The 22,872-nt window shown below is 41.9% G+C and overlaps 2 protein-coding genes across 6 annotated transcripts in view; both read right to left on the bottom strand.

Moving 5' to 3' along the window:
• The window catches only part of VWA3A (von Willebrand factor A domain containing 3A), a 59,263-nt gene extending 47,921 nt beyond the window's left edge, over positions 1-11,342 (bottom strand). For 2 of the 3 annotated variants that reach the window (XM_028090406.2, XM_028090409.2), the window contains exons 1-5: positions 11,226-11,342; positions 4,915-5,002; positions 4,505-4,628; positions 318-442; positions 141-218 (exon numbers count right to left, since the gene is read on the bottom strand). In XM_028090406.2, the coding sequence (XP_027946207.2) occupies positions 141-218; positions 318-442; positions 4,505-4,628; positions 4,915-4,976 (389 nt within the window). In that variant the 5' untranslated portion in view covers positions 4,977-5,002; positions 11,226-11,342. Of the gene's footprint in view, positions 1-140; positions 219-317; positions 443-4,504; positions 4,629-4,914; positions 5,003-11,225 lie in introns of those variants that run through there. The other variant, XM_028090407.2, reaches the window with a different exon arrangement.
• A 3,067-nt stretch (positions 11,343-14,409) lies between these two features.
• The window catches only part of MOSMO (modulator of smoothened), a 66,983-nt gene continuing 58,520 nt past the window's right edge, over positions 14,410-22,872 (bottom strand). The window contains exon 3 of one of the 3 annotated variants that reach the window (XM_028090416.2): positions 14,410-16,090. In XM_028090416.2, the coding sequence (XP_027946217.1) occupies positions 15,999-16,090 (92 nt within the window). In that variant the 3' untranslated portion in view covers positions 14,410-15,998. Of the gene's footprint in view, positions 16,091-20,785; positions 21,630-22,872 lie in introns of those variants that run through there. The other 2 variants (XM_028090417.2, XM_028090415.2) reach the window with 2 other exon arrangements.

The following is a 22,872-nucleotide window of genomic DNA, read 5'->3' as shown; positions in this document are numbered from 1 at the left end:
GGGGCTCGATCTCATGACCCTGAGATCATGACTAGAACTGAAATTAAGAGGATGCTTACCGACTGAGCCCCTCTCGTGCCCCTGAACAAAGTTACTTTCAGACTGCTGAAATGAAGAAATTCTTGAGCTCTCATACTTACTCAGAAAGCTTGGATTCAAACTGGTGGATGCCCTGGGTGGAGAAGTGCACTTTCCTCATGATATTGTTGCCCTCCTCCCTGAAGAAGCAAAGTCTTAAGAAGGGGTCTCTGGGGCCGGGGAGTCGGGTGTTGCCAGGCTTGCAGGCTTGGGGGTGAAGGGAATGGTGCCAGACTCACAGCGCGGCGGTGCCCTGGCTAAGAAGGTCAGCTAGGGTAAGCCTCTCAAACTGTAAACTGTGCCTTGAAAGCCAGTCTTCCGAGTCCTCCCAAGCCGAGGGTTTGGTCTCATCTCTCTGCAGCCTCTGCGAGACAGAACCAGAGTCAAACAGAAAACCGGGGAAAAAGAGGGAAGGCTGAGGACGCCCTAGGTGCCCCCTCCACACAGATGCCCAAGGGCTGCCAACTCTGGTGGGTCGTCCCTGAACGCATTCTGTTCAAGAACTCACCTCGCTGAGGGAACTGAGGAATGAGGAGGCCTGCGTCCTGCGCCAGTTGCTCTGGAAATACCCATTCTCATCCCTCACCTCATCCCCAATATGCGGCAAGACAATTCAAGGGTCCCTCACCACATCCTGCCTTGTGCGAGACTGAATATACAGTGGCCAGACCATATAGGACAACAGAACTCCGACCCCTGACCTCCGTGGCAACCAGTCCACAAAACCAAACCACAACTGTAGCAACTGGCCCAGAAGGGTCTGGACTTGGTCAATGACCTTCAGCTTTCCTATTTTTTATCCCACACCCAGCTCAGGACCCACCAGAGAAGGCCAAATATGCCCTCAAAACCAATCACATGAGATGCCTGCCTTCTAGTTAGCCCACCTCCAGCTTCCTTATGCCAACACTGCCCTTCTGGGCACACCTGAAGCTTTCTCCTTTTTCACTGTAAAGCTTTCCTGCTCCCCTGCCTTTGAGTCTCTCTACCAAACACAAGTGAAGGTGGCTGACTCCCATGCTGGAAGCAAACTCGGAATAAATGGCCTCTGTTCTCATTTGGGTGCTCTTTGTTTATTTCCACACTTGCATTTTCTGTATCTTGCTATGAGTTCTGCCTTGCTATCAGTCTGGTGGGTCCTCAACAAACATTTGTTGGCTCATGGAAGAGGGAATGGGTTTATCCTGTCTAGTCCGGAGGCCAGAAGCAGGAGCACCAGGTTAAAGTTTTAAATATAGAAGTTCCTCACCATCACAGGAGTCTGGCCATGAAAAGGACCATGCCCTCTTGCTTATACCTGGGGACACCTGTATCATTTCCACAGTGCCAAGCTCAGGATTTCGGTGGTGGCCTTAGTGGTGGAGCTGAAGTCCTTCACAGCAAGCATTTAAGATTGGGGATGCTTTCTGGGAGCCAGAAGGTAGAGAAAACTGACTGGAGGCTCTGAGCCCATTTGGCCTTGATCACCTCTCCTGGAGTCTGGCATTTCTTCTTCCCCCAGTGGGTGTTTCTGACCCCTTCTATGAACCAGGTGCTGTCATTGGTGCTAGGTCCACAGTATGAACAAGATAGAAACGTTCTTGCCCTCTTGGACCTTACATTCTAGTGTAAACAGGTAGAGAGTAGAGAAGAGATGAAATCAGTGTACATAGTTTCAGAAAGGAACAGTTCCAGGAAGAACATGGAGCAGGGAAATGTGATAATGGAGAGCTATGCAGCTCCAGGATGGAGACGGGAAGGTCACTTCTGCAGGGGTGGGGGAGGGGGGTCAGAGAAGGCCGCTGTGAGCTGAGATCTGGAGGTGAAGGAGGAGCCGGCCCTGTGCATAGCTAGGGAATGCTCATTCCAGGCAGAGGCATGGGGCAGGGAAGGGGTCAGAATATTTGTAGAGCAGAAAGGTGGCCACGACAGTTGGAGTGTGTGATGTGACATGAGAAGGGGCTGGGAAGGTGTATAAGGCCTGGTTCAGACGGGATTTCCAGCGCAAGCCCTGTGGGATACACATGGGATGTAAATGTTGTCACAATTGGCCAGGACTCCCTCTGGGTGCAGTACAGCATAATGAGGGAGGCCGGCTGAGCGGATGATGGAAATTGCCCCACGGCATCATCTGATGGCTGGGGAATGCGCCTGCCCACTGTTAACCCACCAGGACCCCCATCTATATTAGAGATGGCTGCACCCATCTCCCAGGCCCCTACTCGAATCCTAGGTGGGTGCTCCTTGGGCTTGTATCTACTAGGGTTCTCACGGTAGTGGGTGAGGTGGTACTCTGTACCAGGTTGTACTCTGCAGGTAGCTGATTGAGTTCCACTAGACAGGGTAGAGGACACAGGAAGAAGAAAGTCCAGAGGAGAGTGGGAGAGAAGAAAGGAGCACTGTAGGTGGGGTTCTCCATCTACTTGCTCTGTGATGCTGGGCAGGTCGGTGGGTCTCTTTCTTCACCTGTAAAACGGGCGTTTGAATCTATAACAGCACAGGGCCTTGAGTGTTGCTGCATTAACAGATCCCAGCAATGATCCGTATCTCCCCCTCAATAAAAATGAAATGCTGTTATTATATGCCAGCTAGATACTATTGTGTGCCCTTGGTTCTGTGCCTGAGGCCTGCCCACTGCCCTGTTTCAAAAGGAGATTAGCAAGTGTTAAAGAAGCGTGAACAATACTAATGGAGCAAACACTTAAATAGCATTTATTATGTGTCAAGCACTGGCCATATATTAACTCATTTAATTCTAAAAGTCGTTCCCACCATTAGCCCATTTTACTGACAAGGAAACTGAGGCACAGAGAATTTAAGTAATTTTCCCAGTCACGCCAGTAAGTGGTACGGCTGGGATTGAAACCCAAGCTGCATAGCTCATGTTAGCGCCAAACTGTGACTATCCTCATGAAGGATTGAGGGGGAACTGACTAAAAAGATAATTTTTTCATATGATTTTATGCTAATTAATGTTCTGCCCTTAAACAGCACCACCTAAAATGCATGGTCCCCATCTGGCACTTAGGGAAATGCTGCTTTACATCATATGAACACTAGATGTCACTCTCTTCATCTTTCAGGACTCAACTGACTCCCTGGTTGATAACCCCTTAGATTGATAATTCACCCTTCTTCCATTTTACTTGCATTTGAAATGATCCATCGTGTTTTAGGACATGGATTTTGTATGATTAATATTTGAAGATCCACCATTAACTCACAGACATTATACATTTTGACTGTACGGCCTACTGATTACATACTAAAATATGTGCTTCACATTGAGTAGGAAGATCTTTGTGTTGGGACGATCCTTTCTCTCTTTCCCACTGCTATTCGTTTGTGAGGGAAAGGAGGTCCTAGCTGTGGCTGATAAGGGTACGAGTGGTCCTTGTCCACCTGGGAAGTCATGTATTTCATATGAAATTAGATGAAGACCCATATTATCAAATCTGAAATCATTGAAAGAATCCCCCAGAATCTCAAGACTATTGAGATTTCCTCATTTTCTTTTAATTAAAATTACTTTCCTATTAGTGCCAATACTTGAGGAAAGTAAAACAGGACCATTTTCCTGATTGTTTGATTGCCAGCATTAAAACTGTATTGTTTTTGACAGATTGCATCTCAAAGATACCATCTTTAAACTCTCATGTAGATTAGGTGGGTGATTATAGGCCACAGCTTGCCCCTAACTACTCCTGATGACAATAGTTTCTATGGTAGAGTGAATTCTGAGTTCTAGCCCACCCATCCACCATCGTGGAAAAGAAAACAGCTCATTGACACATTGAGAGTCAGCCTAAAACCACAGTTGTGGTTATTCTAGAAGTTAATTCTCTTGCCACAATGCTCTTACTCTGATAGCACTTCCTGAAACTGATTTTTGGATCTAGGTTTTAGGGAACCTGAAAAGAAAGACAAATTTCAGAAAGGGAAATTTTAAGAATTTACATTCCCTAGTCTTCAGGCTCTGATAACGCAGACAGTCTTCATATGCTCCTGAATATTTAATGATACGGCCAAGAAGGCTATAAAATTTATATAAACAGCATAGGGATTCCTGTCATTTCTAAAGGCAGAGGATTAGAGATTAATGTTTAACTAATCGTTTTCTATCCTGAGATCCTATGTGAAGAAAGAAATACCCAGAGTGGGGCGCCTCGGTGGCTCAGTCCTTTAAATGTCTGGCTTTGGCTCAGGTCATGATCTCAGGGTCCTGGGATAGAGCCCTGCGTCAGGATCCTTGCTCATTGGGGAGTCTGCTTCTCCCTCTGCCCCCACCTCCCCTGCTCATGCTCTCTCTCTCAGACACATTCTCTCTCTCATAAATAAATACAATCTTAAAAAAAAAAAAAACCACCAGAGTTTAACACATTCTGCATTCCCTGACTATGATTTGTAAGCACTGTGACTCAGTCAGTTAAAGCACTGTTGTATTTACCAGTAAGTCTTGTGTCTGGTTAACATGTGTAACCAGTAGTCCATTGTCTGGCTTTTGGCCAAGTCCATGGATGTCCTTCTGGTCCAACTGCTTCTTTGGATCTCTGTCATTGTTTCTCCTCACGCTACAAAACACACAGTGAGTGGATGATCAGTGTCCCAGCACTAGACATTGCCTCCACTTGCCAGGGTCTCCAGAGCCAACTGGGAAGGGGTCCTGTAGAGTCCTGATAAAAGGTGGACCCCAGGTTCTTAAGACATTTTATTCTACCGTTTTGGTAGTGAGAAAATGGAAGTCCTTGGGCATAAGATGATGCCATGACCATTTATCCAGTCCTGCTTTGAGGCTGGCATTTCCCCCCTCAAGTTTTCGCTGTTCTCTTCATTTGAAAAATCAGAGAGGATGCTTACCAATGCTCTTCCAGAAACATATTATCTTGGCCATGGCAGACAGGACTAGTATGTGTAGCCATTATGAAAACACCCAACGCTTATTTTCCTGGGGAGAAAAGGAACACCAGAAAAGTGAAAGATAAATGCAGCTGAGAGACAACAGCTTTGGGGGTAATCTATAGTTATCTCAACTCTTCTGTCATCATTCACTAATGCTTATTGAACACCTCCTAGGTATCAGGCTTTGTGCGAGGTGCTGAGGATATGATGGTGAACAAGGGAACAGAGGCCTCTCAACCTTAGCACTTTTGACATTTTGGGCAGGGTCATTCTTGGTTGGGAGGCTGTCCTGTGCATTGTGGGATGCTAACAATATCCCTGGCCTCCACTCACTAGATGCCAGTTGCCTGAGTTGTGACAACCAAAAACGTCTCTAGACGTGGCCTAATATCTCCTGGGGGACACAGTTGTCCCCAGCTGAGAACCACTGAGCTAGAGCTCACATTCTAGAGGGGGAAGACAGATGTTAAAAAATTAAAAATAGTCTATACAGAAATTGTGGCAAGTGCTAAGAAGGATGTGAACAGGATGATACGATGGGGAGTTATCAGGAAAGGGATCTGTTTTAGCTAAGGTGGTCAGCTGAAAGCTTGACCCTGAACTTAGACCTTCATGAAGGAGGTGGCCATGTTCAAGAGTATGGTGAGGGCTGGACTGTGTGGAGAGGGCAACAAACGACCATAACGATTTTAAGGGGGGGTGGGATATTGAGATGAGGTTAAATTCTTTTCTTTGTGAATGACATCTGCACTCAAAGGGGGGGACCCTGTAGTCTACTCCTCACAGCTTAAAGTCAGCAGTGCACAGGAACAAGATGGATCCATCTGGGAATTTGGAATTAAGAGCTATGGGGCCACCACATACGTTCAGAAGCGGCAAAAGCCTGTCTTCAGATAAAGGGGAGTGAGTGGTCCTTCCCTGCCTTGGTTCCCCTGGGGCCATTCTCTCCCACCTTTTTCCTCGCTCCCTGCTGGCTCCTTCGTGGTCTCCCTTCCAGACCCATTCTCCTCTACCCGAGCATTTTAAGTAGGTGTTCCTCAAGGATAAATTGTGCCTTCTCTCCCCTTCTCTACCTCTTTTCCCACGCAATCTTAGCCTTCCCTGTCCATGGCCTCAACCACCATGTACACACATCAATGACCCCCAGCGGCACGTCAAAAACCTGGACCTCCCACTCTGATGGCAGACTGTATTCTGGATAGACACTGGATATTTCCATCTGGAGTACCTCAAACTCAGCGTGTCCAACACTGAATTCATATTCCCTACAAACCTATCCGCTTTTCAGTGTTTTCTAGCTCAGAGAAAATAGCCATTCTCTATTTACTTATATGAATCAGAAACCTGGGAATTACTCCTGACACCTCATTCCCCATATCCAATCCATCACCTACTCTTGTTAATTTTCCCCCTCTCAAAGCTTTCCACTTATCTCTATCTCCAGTGACATTCTCTGTCCAGGCCCCTGTCATCTCTGCCATAGACAACTGCAGTAGACCCTAACTGGCCTCCCCACATTCCCTCAGACCCTTCCCATCCAGTCTGTTCTCACTGAAGCCAGAGTGATCTTTTAAAAATACAAACCCAACATCACACCCCCTCTTCTCCCTCCTGGTTCAAATGATTTAAAGGCTTCCCTTCATTTCTAGGATGAAGACTAAGATCCTTAGGATGGCATTTGAGGTCTTTCATGATTGGGCTGCTGCCTACCTACCTCTTCAGCTTTTCCCCCTTCCCCCCTGCTCCCCATTCTGTGTTCCACGGCCCCTCCCGTCAATTCCTAGAATGTTATGCAGTTCCTTTAACCACAGGGCCTTTTCACGTGCTGTCTTTGCTCTGGAACATCCCCTCCCCCCTCCCCCAACTCATTCTTGATATTTCAGCCTAAGTGTCACTTTCTCGGGGAGCTGTTCTTCACCCTCCCACTGTATTTCAGGTTCCTTTAGTGTTATGTAAACTCTCACAGAACTGTGCTCCTTTCTTTCAGAATACTTTTAATTTAGAATAATACATTCTTTACTGTGATTATTAATAAAACAGAGCAGGAACTGGTAGGTGATACACATTTGAGGGAGGGGAGGTGAAGGGAGAGGAGGAGGTTGAGAAACTGCCTTGGTTCTTGAATATCTAAATGCTGATCCCAGGCACTTGTGAGAACTACCTTTACTTTCTGCTCTTAGGTTCCACGAAAAACCCTGTTCCTTATAATTCCCCATCTTTCTGCTCAAGTTAGCTCATTTAGGTTTCTATTACTTGCAACCAAAAAAGTATTGGCTAAGACACAGCAAGTGAGAGACTCGGGGGTTGCAGCTTGAAAAATAAGAGTGTGTGTTCTTATGAAATCATTAAATAAAATAACCTAATGATGGTGCAGCAACTTGCTTTTCTCTCTGGGGTCTTTAATCTTTTACTCAGAGGATGCTTTGTTTTTTGGGAAGCACCAAGATAATGTGGCAATGTTGTTAATGTTAAAAAATGTTTAAAAAACAACTGGCTTTCCTTCAGGACGCTTGGCTGAGAGACCAGGGGCAAAGACTGTTGAACTAGAAATGCCTCGTGAACACTGGACGCCCCACAGTGTCCCAGTTCCCTCTTTTCAATGAATGATTAACAATCTAATGAATTCAGAGGTCTGCACGACTGGATTCTAGGGTGACTGGTGTGACTGATGGAGGAGGACAGTGTGGTTGGCATAAAACTCAGGGTACAACGTGGTGTTCTAGAAAGCACTGGACCTTGGGTTTCTTCTTCTGCAGAATGGAACGGGGTTCCTAGTAACTGCCCTGCCTACTTCAACACAGTCGTCAAGAGACCGAAACCCGACACTGAGAATGTCAAAGAGCTTTGTAAATACAGAGTACTATAGAAATGCAGAACAGCGTTAGAAGAATGTGCTAGTTCTTCAAGGGCTTTGGCATAGGACATGTAAGCGATCACTCATCCCGAGAACATTTTTAGGATGTTTGCTGGGTGCTAGAAAGAGCTGGTACTGGGGAGGCAGAGATGAACTGGACACAGCCCTTACCCTCCCATCTTTGCTCAAATGAAACCTCATTAGAGATGGTTTCTTTGATTACCCCATCTCAAATAGTAAGCCTCCACCCTGCTTTGTTTTCTCCAGAAAGTGTTTTGTTTTATCATCTGAGGTACTTACTTGCTTATCACCTTTCTCCCCCACCCATCAACCCACTAAGAGTAAGATCCCTGAGGGCAGGGACTTAGTTATGGTCACTGCTAGACTTTTGTGTAGTCAGTGCCTGGAACTTAGTAACTGCTCAAAAAATATTTGTTGAGTAAGTGCGCTCAGGGCACACCTAGAGTTTAGACAAAATTGGGCCACGTTGCTCTGGCGGACTGGACTCTGGGGGACTAGGCTCCGGTGGGGAAGAGAATATGTAGGCTGGCCCCTAGGAGAAGGCATAATGGTCAAAGGGCAAGAAGTAGTAGCCCTGGTTAGTGGATAAGAGAAAACCTCCAGCTAACTTCTTGGTTTGCTAATAGCAGGATTCTCCTGAACTCCCGGGATAAAGCCATCCCCAGGGTTTATATTTTGAATGGCCAAACAATCTTAAGTCTTGCCCCCATCCAATCCATTTTACATTCTGCTGCCAGGATGATCTTTCTGACATGCAAAGTTGTCCACCTGTTTAGAAACTGCCATGACTCCTCAGTGCCATGGATCATCAAGCTGAACCTTCCTTGCAATGTTTACCATTCTTTTCAGGACCTGTTTCTTGCTGACTCCTCCCCCTTACCTCCTACCCGTCTATGGTCCCTGGCAACCCCTACTTACATGCACCTTACTATTTCATACCCTTCTTTGTTCAAGTTGGACCTGCTTCTAGAAACACCCTTAGCCCTTTTCATTTGACAAGAAAACCCAGCAAGTCTTTCCTGAACTCCATTTGCTGCCCTCCAACCCCCAGGAAGGAAATCATTTCCTCCTATTGCTTCCCCCAGGCTGCTTCATACCAAATTGTAACAGTCCTTCTCTGGAGCAGCCCCGCTACTTCCTTGTCTGTGGTTGCACCCCCAGCACCCAGCACAGCACCTGGCATGTAGGGAGCAGAGGCCCATGGGCCCAGGCTCCCTAAACCTCTTTCACACTCTGTCCAGAGCTCAGCGTCTGCGTGTGCCCCACCCTCTCTTACCATCCTGCCAACCCTGTGACACTCACTCTCACCTGCATTTCTCCATTTATTTTTCCATCTTTGGGAGAGGGGCCCCTGGTCATCCCAGGACTCTTCTTTTCCTGGCTCCCACCTCCTCTAAGCTCCTCCAAGCAACTCAACAGAGGCACTCGCCCTGCCAAGAAGTGTTAGCTGGTCTCCAAGGTAACAGACTGCACCACTGCAGCCTGAGGCAGGGACAGGGGAAAACTCCCTCACCCCAAGGAAGACATTACCACTTCCTTGTTGATAACAGCCTTTCCCCAGGCACTCTGCTTTTCTCCAACCCGACAAAAGCCTGGAAGCAGGACTTGGACTTCTATTTCTAGAATCTCTGGATGAGCAGAAAACTATGGTTTGGACCAGTAGAGCCCTGGTACATGCTACCTTCCTGTAGTAGGAACTAAAGACAGGTAGCAGAGAACCTGCGCCGTGCCAGGCGGGAAAGCTGGTAACTGTCTCCTCCTTCTCAGATTCCCTGGGGTCCCCGCAAACACATACCCTGAGACAGGTCTGGCATTCCCCCACCTCCACCAGGTCCAGCCCCACCCAAACCTGGCTAATACAGCAGCGGGCTCAGTGACCTCTTAGCGTCAGAAGAGATCATCTACTGCCGTGCTTCCTAAACCCAGGTGCCCATCAGAATCATCTGGGTTGTTTGCTAAGGACACATACATAACATTCCCATTTGGGAGACTGATACAGAACTGTGGTACAGTGTGGGAATATGATTCTTTAACAATGGTCCCAGGTGATTATGACGTAACCAGCCCTTGGCTCATAGCTGGGGGACCCTCTTCTTTTTGGAACGCCTTCTTTTATGGAAGTCAAGAGAGATGAAGTGATGTACCCCCATGTCAACCAGCTTGTAAGAGGCTAAGGGACCTCCACTTAGTTTATCTAGGTAATTTCTCAAATGACTGTCTTCACTTTCAGGACCTTTAATTTGATAATTTAGAACACGTGCACCTTGTGGTAATCATCATATGGCGGAGAACCTCTTCCAATGTTGACCCTAGCAGTGGCTCCTATAGGCCAGATCAGAAAAAACAAAACCCCTCAAAATAGAAACTGCTTACCGACCACCAGTCACTGTGGGCAGGAGTCATGGGTTGACGGTAGTGTGGCATTTGGGAGGGCGTTTCGTCAAAACCAACAAGGCAGGAGAGGAGGGAGAGCAGAGAGAGGTAAGGAAGTCAGAAAAGGGAAGAGTTACAAGTGGCTGAGAGCAACCAACCAATGGCTACTCTGTGAACAAGGCGTGAGGGTCCTTGTGTCCAACCTACTGGAAATCCTGGGTAGAAGAGGCTGGCTAGCTTTGAGACACCATGTTGGAAGACATGAGGGCCCAAGACTGGTAGTTTTGTACTTTCACAGTTTCCTTGGCTCCTGGATACACAGGGTCTAAACATTTTACAAGAAGTAAACCCCAACATTGAAAAGTCATTGTTATTGCTTTTTCTATTTGAGCTTACATGATACACATGTTCTGGATGTATTTGTGCCAGATGGATAAAGCAGAATAAGGCTTTCAGCCTGTATGACCAGGCAAGAGGAAAGCTGTATGTGGATACCATCTTTCTCAGCTCTCCTCAGACAGTTTGTAGCTCATTTGGGTACCACATAAGGAATTAGAGCACAATAGGAATTTGTGTTTCTTACCTTAGGTTCTTGGAACCTGATCAGGGTCAACTCACCTCTGGTCTTTATTTAAGAGCTGTAGCCTGGTCCCATTGCCCAAGATACATTGATTGTGTGATTTCCTAATTCTTCCATTAATTCTATTTTTGCTTCATGTACTTTGACATTCCATTATTATGGGATACACACTTTGATTTGTTATGTTTTTCTCCTTAAATGACCATTTGCTATGGCCTGAATGTTTGTGTGTCCCCACCCTTACCCCTCCTCAAAATTCATATGTTGGAAACTTACTCCCTAAAGTGATGGTATTAGGAGGTGGGGCCTATAGGAGGCAGTTAGGTCATGAGGAGAGCCCTCATGAATGGGATTAGGGCTCTCATAAAAGAGGACACAGCCCCTAGCCCCTTCTATCCTGTGAGAATAAAAGAAGTCTACAACCCAGAAGAGGACCCTTACCCGACCATGCTGGTACCCTGATCTTGGACTTCCAGCCTCCAGAATTGTGAGAAATAATTTTTTTTTAAAGCGAGGTTGCAAGGAACACTGTTTTACATCTTTGTGCACTCTGAGATTTTATTTCTGTAAGATAAAGACACAAAAAGTAAAATGTATGAATCTAGGGGCTTTATTTTAAAAGTATAGACCCTAAAAACAAAAGTTTTTCTTCAGTTCACAGCCAGCTCATAAGAACCTTGTTGACTTTTTTCAAATCTGGGGAAAAAAACGAATTTCAAAGCTCTTTTAACTTGTTGATAAAATACTGTAGTGTTGTGCCATATTTAGTCTATAATCCTCCTGTGTTGGAATAAGCAGATAGTGGTGACTTTGATGATTTTGTCTTCAGCATTTAAAAGCCCCTTTGGTTTGTTTTTTTTTTAACTGAGATATGACATATAACATTATATTAGTTTCATGTGTATACTGTAATTCGATAGATGTATATATTGCAAAAATGATACCACAGTAAGTCTACTTAACATCTAATTAGATTTGTGTTTCATAAGCCACCTAGTCTGCAGTATTTTGTGATAGCAGCCCAAACAGACTAAGACAGTATTGTTGTGCTACATATTTTTTTAGATAGATATTTAGATTTTTAGATATTAACTTGTGTTTTCTTTCTTTCCCCCATTTCAAGCCAGTAGCAGGTGCTTTTCGTTGGGTTGAGAAGTAACCTGAAGTCAACATTTCTTTCTTTTTTGTAAAATCCTAAGCTAACTGAAAGATTAAAGTGACGTACCAAAGCATGGGAGGTGAAGGATGTGTTTAATGTCAAGAGGAGAAGTGTGAGTGTATCAAGATTCTTTCAGTTAAAAAAGACAAACCCAACTCAAACTGGCTTAAGGAAAAGAGGGAATTTATTTGCTCAAACAACAGAAAAATTGAAGGATTTACTGGTTTTGGACATGGCTTGATCCAAGGCTAATATGATGTTAACAGAAATCTGTCTCCATTTTTCAGCTCCTTTCTTCTGTGATGGCTTTATTTCTTACACAGGCTCTTCATGCGTGGTTGGCAAACTTGGACACCAGCAGCACTCAGTTCCCCCTCTCCCCAATTTAGCAACCCTAAAATAAGAGCACCTCTTTCCCAAGGAGCTCCAGGAAAGGCCCAGGCTTGGCTTGGTCATGTGATCCATTCATTTCTGAAAAAATCACTGTGGTTCTGATAGGCCAGACCTGGCTTCTGCATCCAGTCTTGGAGCCAGAGGGTGCAATCAGCCCCTTGAAAAAAGCTTGGTTTGTTTTGTTTTGAACCAAAGACAGGGACATGGGTACTAGGCAAACATGCCTCTGAGGGAAGCCAAAGGGGAAAAGAAAGAGACGGAGGTCAAGAAATCAGGTATCTGAAAATCAGAAGGAGTAAGGGCCTGCTCAGTGTTTGGTGGCAACACTTTGAGATGGCAAGACCTAAGAGGAATGCGTCCTCAGTCCAGGGAGAAAGTCTTCCTAGCTCAACAACTTCATCACCATGCCCCAAGCGTGGGATGGACACAGAACTACTGCACCATTCAGACTGGAATAGTTGATGTCTCAGTAGTAATAAGTGTAGACAGAGGACAAATGACTGGAGGGGGCTTTCTAATGTTTGAACCATGGACTTCTGCACAACCCTAGGGTAATCCAGTAACCAGTAGATTTCCTATCAACAAGGTAGAAGGGATCTAGTTAATTGGTTTTTTAAGTGCTACAGAGGGGACAAGATATAGCCTGTTTGGGGAAATTTCCATGGGTGTTCAATTCCCAAAAGGTTCCCAGGAAAATCAAGGGGTGACATCATCTAGTTTAGCAATCAGTGAAGTTACCACGTAGCAGGACTGCAGAAAGCTTGACAGTGAGAGAGGAATGATGGAAGATTGAACACAAACAGCTCAATAACTTACATACTTTTCTCCCCCAACAAAATATATAATATTTATAGGTTGTTTCTAAGCAGGACTACCTTTTATGGTTGCTTGCATTCCACATCCAGAAGAAGCAAACCATAGATTCAGCTGCTCGTGTCTGAGCCAAGAAATCATGCAACTGGGACAAGCTATTTTTATTTCCTTCACACTAGCCAGGACAGAAGTAGTCCTCGATTTTGAAGTCAGAGAACCTAGGTTTGAAACCCAGATTCAAAATTACTAGTTACTGATCCTTGGGTAAGTTATTTCCCTTTTGATGCATGGTTTTCTGGTCTATAAGATACCTTTCCACTTCACCTCAGGAGGAGGATTAAGGTGACATATGGAAAAACACATAGCATGAATTTAATATTAGTTTCCTTCTCCAAACTCTTATTGAATGCCACTATTTCTTAACCACAATATTTTAAAATATATGTACTGCCTTTCATAGGGTAGTTGATACGCTTCAGTTCGAATGTCAGGTTATCATGGAATGTGGGAAGTTTCTGTTATCTAAGGTCTAAGTTCAAGCAGCATTATTTGTCAGAGCAAAAAACTTGGAAACCGTCTAAATGAACATCAACAAGGGAGGACACACACACACACACACACACACACACACACACTACAGCCACTAAAAATGCAGAAGACTCATATTTACTGACAGAAAGATAGCCATCATAAAGTAAAAAAGAAAGCAGTGGCAGACATGTGGAATATGCTCTTGCTTTTGTTAAAGCTGAACAGGATATATATATACACGATACACATATATTGTAAATACAGCAAAATATCTGCAAGAAACCTAATAAACTGTTATTAGTGGTAATTTCTGGAAGGTGGGTTGAGGGAGGATTTTTAATTTCCTATACCCCCTTTTTGTTTTTAATTTTACAGACATGTTACTATAAAAAAACAAAAAAATTCCTTTGTCCCAGTTTAGGGTTATGGTAACTTCCTTCTCCACAACAGCACTTAGGACAAGAAAAAGTTACTGATGACCCTGAAACAGCAGAAATGAGGTAAAGTGCTAAGAATGATGTGTGTGAGTGGGGGTGACACCACAGTAGGAGTCCACTTTGCTATTCACTAACGACATTAGTAAAATATGAGGTACTTAAAAGCTTTCTTAGATACATGGATTATTTTTCCCCTAGAGCAATTTATTATGCATAATGGAAAGGATTTTCTTTGATTGGTTCTTCAACTGCATTTGCATTTTGCCACAGAGAACAAAGCAGTGTAAAAGAATGAGTTTTTAAAATTTATTTAAGAAAATACTTAATTGTCTAAGACAACCAAATTAAATCTTTAAACATGAAAAGATTGCCAGAGTCAGGACACAGCATTTATTTTACTGACTTGCTCTGACAGATAATAGGGATTGATTTAATAGTGACCAAATACAATGGCAGTATTTACTAAAGGGCCATAACATGGCTGGTTGGGGATAACTGCACCTACAATGAGATCAAATCCTTGAGTCCATTCCTTTTAGCAGAAATTAAAACCATCTTGGCAGAGCCAAGTTTTTGCAAAACATACCAAATATACGGCTTCAAGATAGCTGAGAACCCAAAAGCTTGAAGAGGCCTCCAGAGAGTTCTCTTGGGATCAACTGGGTGCTTGCATCATCCTGGTCTTCTTTGTATTGGTATCAACATTGGAGCACTAGGAATTCGGTAGTCAAGGCTCTTCAGTCCACAAAGGGTCTTGAGTAGTAAAGGTCTTAGGTCTTGAATCCTAAGGAGGTCAATGAAACTGGCATATTATACAGTCAAATACTTACCAATAAAACAACCACATCTACTTATAAGGGCTGGAAGAATTTCACTGAAATAATCCTGGCAGATAGGTGGCTAGGTCTCTCAAATACAGTTTCATAATTTTCCTTTGTAACCTAGCCCCAAATTTTATTATAATTCAATTCACATGTAAAGCAATGTGCTAGGTCTCTAAGGGAAATGAGAAAGCCACATTCCTTGCATTCAGGAGTTTATAATTTAGTGATAGGGAGGTGTTTATTAGTAAGAACTGCAGCAACTAACATTTGAATGCTTTCTATGAGCCAGGCGCTTCCCATGCTTTCTTGTTTAAACCAACAATAACCCTATGACATAGGTACTGTTAACCCCATTCTACAGGTGAAAAAAACCAAGGCTCACAGAGGCTAGGTGATTTATCAAGGGTCACACAGCGAGTATTTTGGAATGGAGATTTGAATCCAGGCAGTCTACTTGCCTCAAGTAAGTTCTATTACAAAGGTATAAACCAAAGAGAAAGGACAAAAAATTAGTTATGTTTCAAATACGAGAGGGATTAGGGAAAACTGCGAGGAGGAGGTGGTGCAGTCACAGCCAAGACAAGGAGCAGGTGCAGTGAAAGAATGGAGACTAGCTGGTTTGGCTGTGTAAGGTGAAAAGATACAGTGGTGGGTAAAGAGAAGAGACAGACCGAAGCCAGATCATGAAGCTATACTAAAGAAGTTTGCACTTCGTTCTGTAGAGTGGGAATGAGAGGAACTCAAAGAAATGATATGCTTTCTTTTGTGTTATTTTGGTAGAAATTAGTTGGATGGAGTAGATGGAGATTAGTTGAAGGAAGTCCGGTTCAGACGCTGTAGGACATGAATAGCTGTTAGAGGTCAACTGTCCAAGGACCTTCTGTCACAGACATTTCCTGTGTTGGGTACTCTGCTATTGTAGAACTTCGGGAAAGGCAGTCTACTTTTCTGAGGCCTTGATTTCCTCATCTGGAAAATGGAAACACTGGATGTGCTCTTTTAGATTTCATCCAGCTCTAAAATCTTCTGAGTCTTATGAAAAATCTCTTCTTGAAATTTAATCTTGGGTGGTCTCAGTCTGTGCATGGAATTGGGGCTGAATTGCAGAAAACTTGAATGTGCTTGAAAATATCCCATTGTTTTCTCCTCCTGGGAAAAGAACCAAAACTCTAAAAAAAATAATACAGCATTATGCTATCTTTGATACCATTTATAAATACCTACTTTTATTTTGTTGCTGGGTAACTGTGACCCAGAAGAGTTGACTTTGCATAAGAGGAACCCAGTCTTCCAGTCTTGGGTGTTTTTCCTATAATCTCCTCATACAGTGGTTAGAACAGAGTTAGTGGAAGACTAAGTCAAAATTAGGTGTCTTTGGACTCATATTATTGTGGGGGTTTTTTTTGGCTCCAGTGGGAGGCTTGAACTCACGACCTTGAGATCAAGAATTGTATGCTCTACCGACTCAGCCAGACAGGCACCCTCACATTACTGGTTTTAAAGTTAATCTGTTGGGGCGCCTGGGTGGCTCAGCTGGTTGAGCGACTGCGTTCGGCTCAGGTCATGATCCTGGAGTCCCGGGATCGGGTCCCGCATCAGGTTCCCTGCTCAGGAGGGAGTCTGCTTCTCTCTCTGACCCTCCCCCCTTTCATGTGCTCTCTCTCTCCATCTCTCATTCTCGCTCTCTCAAATAAATAAAATCTTTAAAAAAAAAAGTTAGTCTGTTTTTTCGTAAGGTATTACCAAAGAGAAAGAAGTGTTTTCTCCCACTCTTAGAAGTTGTGTAAGTCTACCATTACAAATTTCCAATTGACCTTTCAGAAATATTTATAGAACTCTTCAAATACCTCTCATCTGTGTTATATATCAGTATAGGTTTGGATGGTATGAAGATAGGGTGATTAGCTCATCCCTTTTGCCTGGAATTTTCCTAGTTAGAGCACTGAAAATCTCATGTCCCAGGAAACCCTTCAGTCTCAGGCAAATGGGGATGATTGGTCACCCTAAGAAGATGCCTTTACGATCCAGAACTCAAGAACATCCAATTCCTATTTTGTCTTTATCTTCCAACTCCCCACGAGGTTCCTGTAAAGGCCATATAAACGATAAACAGCAGCAAAGGGTAAATGTGGTGCTTAATTGGTTATTAGTTATTATGTGGCTGGGCTAAATCCTGAGACCCCTCGAGAAAGCTACAGTAAAGCTGTGATGGAGCACATGGATGAGTCTAGAGACTTAAGGCCTCTGTCCTCTCCTTCAACTCAAATTTTAAAATTTTAGAAGCTAAGATCCTTTGGCCTGCAGTGAAGTAGAAATGTAAGACTGGAGCAAAGATGAATGGCCTTAGGTCTACGTGTGAGGGAGAAAGGCAAGATGGCTGGCTTTGAGAGCCTTGGCTCAGTGGATCTCTCTCAGATCATAAAAACATGATGCAGAAGAGAGAGAGCCACATATGTGTGGTCTTTTATTGCTGAGTGACTCTTCTTATTGGTAAACATGGCCTAATCCATATTCTGGAATATTACCGGCATCTCTTCCCAAGGAGGGAGCTGGGAGTGGAAGAAGAGAGGGAGACCTTCTCCCTGCCTGATGCTGAAACAAAACAATACCAAGGGACATGACAGTGTCATTGTGTGAATATGTAAAACCTCTGTAAGAAATCAACTTCTGAAGTGAATTTTTAAAATCAAAGCTTACTTCAAAGCAATAGAAGCCTTTTTAGTTTCTTTAGTAGACAATTTATTTTGATAAACTTGCTCAATAACAAAAATACAAGTGAAGAAAATTATGTTCATTTTATACAGTTTGTATTAACAATTTGTTTTGAAACTATTAATTGAAAAATGTTATAACCAATTAGAAAACAATTCTTAATAAAATTTGGGGTAATATACAGACCTTGTTCACAAACTCTAAAATCTCTTGAGGTGATACAACTAATAAGTCCTGTGTAGGGAATCCAACCTACACAGGCCATGTTTTTCCTTCATATATTTTTATCCTTCAAAAATTAGTTCTGAGAGACAGCTTACTGTTTTGAACTGTGAATGTAAATTTAATTTTTAAAAGAAGATCAAAGTGGGTTGATAAAATAGTTACTACAATCAGAGTAACTTGTGGCTAGTAGTCTTTTAATAAAGACAAAATAAATGCAACATGTTCTTCCCATGAAGCCCACGATGCGAAATAATAGCTAAGAGTATGTCTAAAGTTAGTTTCCAATACTTTTTCAGGGTCTTTCCTCTAAATCAATAGACTGTATGTCACCAGGGCTATTATTTTACTTAAGAGATTAAACAGTGAATTCACAGAACGTCAAGCAGGGATATCAAAGCTTTAGGCAAAAGGGTAAAAACCAATGAAGTGTTTTGGTCATTTAGAACATTAAAAAAAGAAAAAAGAGGAGCCATCCTTCAAAACAAATGGAAGAGAAAATAGGATAAGAAGTAGAAGAGTCAGAAAAATTACATACACACATTAACAACATAGAACATGGATTACCTTTGGAAAGAATCATACTGAAATGTTTGCTTTTAATGAATTGAAGATTTTTCATGTTTACAGATGTTTAGGCATGTTCAATAGGAGCTTCCAAAAATTTCAAACTAGTTTAAGTCTTGTGCAAATAAAACCTATAAATAGTTTTCAGATTTTACAGTGATGTTCTTAGGTATGAGAAGAATGCACACACTCTAAAAACAACGTAACAGACAAAAGTTTGACAAATGATTGCACCATAAAACAGTGTTTTATATACAGTTTACAAGCTATGATTTCCTGCTATAAATTAATATTGTACTACATAGTACTCATTATAGTGACCTTTTTAAAAGCAACTGCTGACAGTTGTCTATCTTTTCACTTACAGGTTTTATAGGATTTTATATGAATGAATCTATTTCATTGTTTGGTCTGGAAGAGTACAAAGATTTGACTTCACATACCACTCAATGGGACAGTCTCAATCCTGGGTTAGAGTGCTGACTGGTTAGAGGGAATGTTCCCCTAGCAGCCCTTTATGCACTGGACCTCCAAGACAATGATGAAATTAAAGACAACTTAATGGTTTGGGTAATAGATACAAATAAAACCCTAAATTTTGTAATCTTATACGCAATACCACTGTAAGTGAAAGAAGTAAACAGTGGGGAAATTCTTAGCAGCTGAGAAACTTTCTCTCCCCATGCTCATGATCCAGTTAAAAATATTTTGAGAAACTATTTACAATAAAATTCATCTTTTGGAAGAGAAAAGCTCTTGGTCATATCATAATTAATTTGAACCATACTTTGCTAACACTTTATCTCAGTGGTATAATGGTGACAACCAAAACTTTCCTTCAAAGTGATCCATTTGAGGACCAATCAAATCACAATGGGAACAGCAATTCCAAATGTCCATAGAACACGTCCAGTGGTATTCTCAGAATTAACTAGACATCATAATACTTGGGGAAAAATAGTCTCCTTCAGTCATTTCCCAAAAGGTTTCTTTGACCCTGGGAAGGAAAAGTGTGACATTCCCCCAGAACACTCAAGGAATGCACCACAGTGGTGGTTCACCTCTTACCCTGACTCCTGAGTGAGCTGAAACACTGGGGTTTTCTTTCACAATAAAATACTGCTGAATTAACAGTAAGATATATGAATGTCAAACAAGCCAGTGTGAAACACATCAGGCTCCTCCATTTTATACTTTGAATATCTGAGGAGGCAGCCCCATTTCTGAAGTAATCATTTTATAATTTATAACTGAGCTTTCAAAAAAACAGTGCATTCATTTCTGTTTGTGTGAAGCATGTACTACACGGGACTCTAACTCTACTGGGACATTTGGGTTGCCGGTTTCACTAGAAAGAAGAAAAACAGCTCCATTGCCAAGAAAGAGCCTCCTGCCCCACATTTCAAACAAGAGATTATCTATAGTGCTCATCTGGAAAAACAACTAAGCACTGATATGAAAGCACGGAAACGTGGAGAAGAGAAATACTGTATTTTAAAACTATTTGTGGATTCGAGGATTAGCGGCAACGCTTCTTCTTAGGAAAAAATGTAAAGCTGTGGGTTTAGTACAGCCCTTTAAAGTAAATGCAAAAATGTTAGCTTTTAGCAAAGGCATATAGCATATAAAGAAAATACTGTATTGCTCAGGTTTTTGATAGAGAAGATGTATTAATAATGCTTACAGATGAAAAGAACATAAATTTAGTTTTTATAGCAGAGTGCAGTTAGTGTTGTAGATAGCCAAAATATTATAAATTGGTATTACTAGTGAACTTTGTATTTATGTAAAGTTGTGTGCTTGAACATAGAAAATGCATTATTTATGTAACAGACTGAGCCAGTAGAAAAAGAGAACCTCTGTACAACAGACGACAGTTGCCAATAATTTAAATAGTGTCAGATTCCCCAAATTATAAGGTTTTACATGATCTTACCTTCTACTATCATATACAAATAAATTAACCCTACAAAGAATTTTAGCTTAACTTAAAATTGGACCTAGAAAGGTATGGGATTATTTGTACCTATTACAAAAACCTGTTAAAATCAAGGGCTGCTACAAAGAATGAGGTAAACTGAAGACTCTCTCCACTATGCAGCCTTCAGATAAATGGCTTTTTTTTTCTATTGAGTTCTAGGTTTGCACACCACAGTGTTTTGCTAGCAAAGCATTCAGAGTTCTCTTCCAGGAACTGTTTGCATGTGTGTGTATATAAATTTACACACACACACACACACACACATATATACACACTGTATACTGCATCAGCAAAATATATATATTATATATATATTTATATAAATATAAGGAATATTTCCCCCACCCACCCACCCCCAACAACATGTTTCTTAGTGTTTTTTTGTTTGTTTTGTTTTGTACACAGAGAATAGGGAATTTCAGGATTTTTACAGACATTTTAGCAAACAAGTTTTGATCTATTGGCTTCTTGGTGTAGTAATGCAACAGCAAATCATTCTGGTGCCAAAGGCTCATACCATTACAAGGAAGCTGTGAACACTAATTTCTTAGGAGGTGAGGCCAGCCCCACATGAACTTCTCTTGTAACCCTCTGGTCCACCATGATTCATAAATAGTTAGACTTTTTTTCCCTCAATTAATCATTAAGACATTAAAAACGGAACAACAGAGTCACAAAGGGCCACATGCTTTTCAGTATAAAGCATTCTCCTTCACTAGGTTGCTATCACAGTGCAGACCTGACTGCCTGAATATGCTCAGGAGATTTAGTCAATATTGTCTGTATTTGGTTATGGAAAAGGCTCTCATTTTTGTTTGTTTGTTTGTTTTGTTTTTAAATCCAAAGTGCATAGTGAGAACAAATCAAAGCATTTTTTTTTCCTTTTCAGCATCAGTTTCATCTAAGCATCTTCCTATGAGAGGACTTACTTAGATGCCTTGCCTTTGTCCTCCCCCCTCCAAAAATAAAAAAATAAAATAAAATAAAAAATAATAAAAGAGTTGAGCAATTTAGACATTCATCAGCCCGGTAAACAAACTTTGCCAGCAAATAGAAGTCCTACTATTGTAAAGAAAATTGATAAGACAAAAAGTACATATGATGACCCAACTACTGTGTTGTTGGGTAATTTATAAGGTTGACCTCCGACTTCATTGATGTAAAATCCTATCGGAAATATTAGGGCAGCCATACAGAAAAGGATCACTGTAAAACAAACCAAAACACAACATTAGTAACACGGTTTGGTGATTAAGAAAACAATGAAAATTTGGCACAAAGGAAGTTTATAAGAACGGTTGTGGATTGATAACATGGTCAAACCTGTTAAAACATTGACCACTTGTCAAAAGATTTACATCTTCTACAGATCACGTAATATCCCCAAAGCCTAACAATTAAATATAGTAAAAGCTGGGCTAGCCTTTTATATACGTGTTAGGACGATTTTGAATATCAGAATTAAGAAAGGGATCCAAACCTACTAAGTGCTTATATAAACTATTCTTTTTAAAAATTTTAATAAAAAAATTTTAATTCCAGTATATTTAACAGACAGCATTATATTAGTTTCAGGTGTGTGCATAAACTATACTTGACCACTTAAAGTAGTGATTAAGGGCTCAAGCTAGAATCAGAGAGGGGCTATGTTCTGGCTTCACTACTTATTAGCTGTGCAGTATTAGGCTTCTGGTTCCCTTCTAATGGGGTAAATACCAGAAGGATAAACAAAACAAGGTCAAGTCCCTGGCACAGTGCCAGGTTGATAGTAAGTGCTGAATAAACGTTGCATATTATTATTATCAGTTATTATTCTACCAATTCTGTTCCTCTCAGTTGGTATTAGAAGGAATTGGAGAAAAGGTACAAACAAATATAGTACTACTGATCTTACTCTGATTTAAAATCACTTAGTGGAAAGAACCTCAGGCTTCTGAGATGATTAGTAAACTGTCAGAGTGGTTCTCTCTCATTATGGACAATGTTAGAAAAAAAATCTCTCAGGTTTTCTGAGTACACAGGTTAAAATGGGGCGGGGGGGCTTCTTTGCGTTTTGTATACAAACACAATGAAATATATTATTTGCTAAAATGTTTCTAGAAAGGTATCAGCAAACCCAGCATCTGGGTAGAATTCCGGAGTCCTCTGTTTCAGCGAACAGCTTGTGCCCCTGGGCTACCAAAGAAACACTCTTCCTAGTGAACACAAATTACCCATTGATAGGCTAGCTTTTCCAAGAGAATATTTTATGCTTTTTGAAAGCACATTGGTCAAATGTTCATAGTCCTTCAAATTTCTTTGGAGGCGGAAATGTTTCTTCAGTGTAATGTGAAAACAGGTTACTATACTCACTGCATGTGAAGAGGTGAAGCTTTCCATTATTAACTGAATGAGAAACTTCTTCCGAGTTAAACATATCCCCAAGAATACAGACAAAGTCCTGGATAAA

Source organism: Eumetopias jubatus, unplaced genomic scaffold (genome assembly GCF_037043125.1).
Source record: "Eumetopias jubatus isolate StellerSeaLion01/CBP00866 unplaced genomic scaffold, mEumJub1_p1.0 scaffold_12, whole genome shotgun sequence".
Taxonomy (NCBI): Eukaryota; Metazoa; Chordata; class Mammalia; order Carnivora; family Otariidae; genus Eumetopias; species Eumetopias jubatus.
Note: the sequence above shows the minus strand (reverse complement) of the source record. Positions and strands in the feature narration are given on the sequence as shown.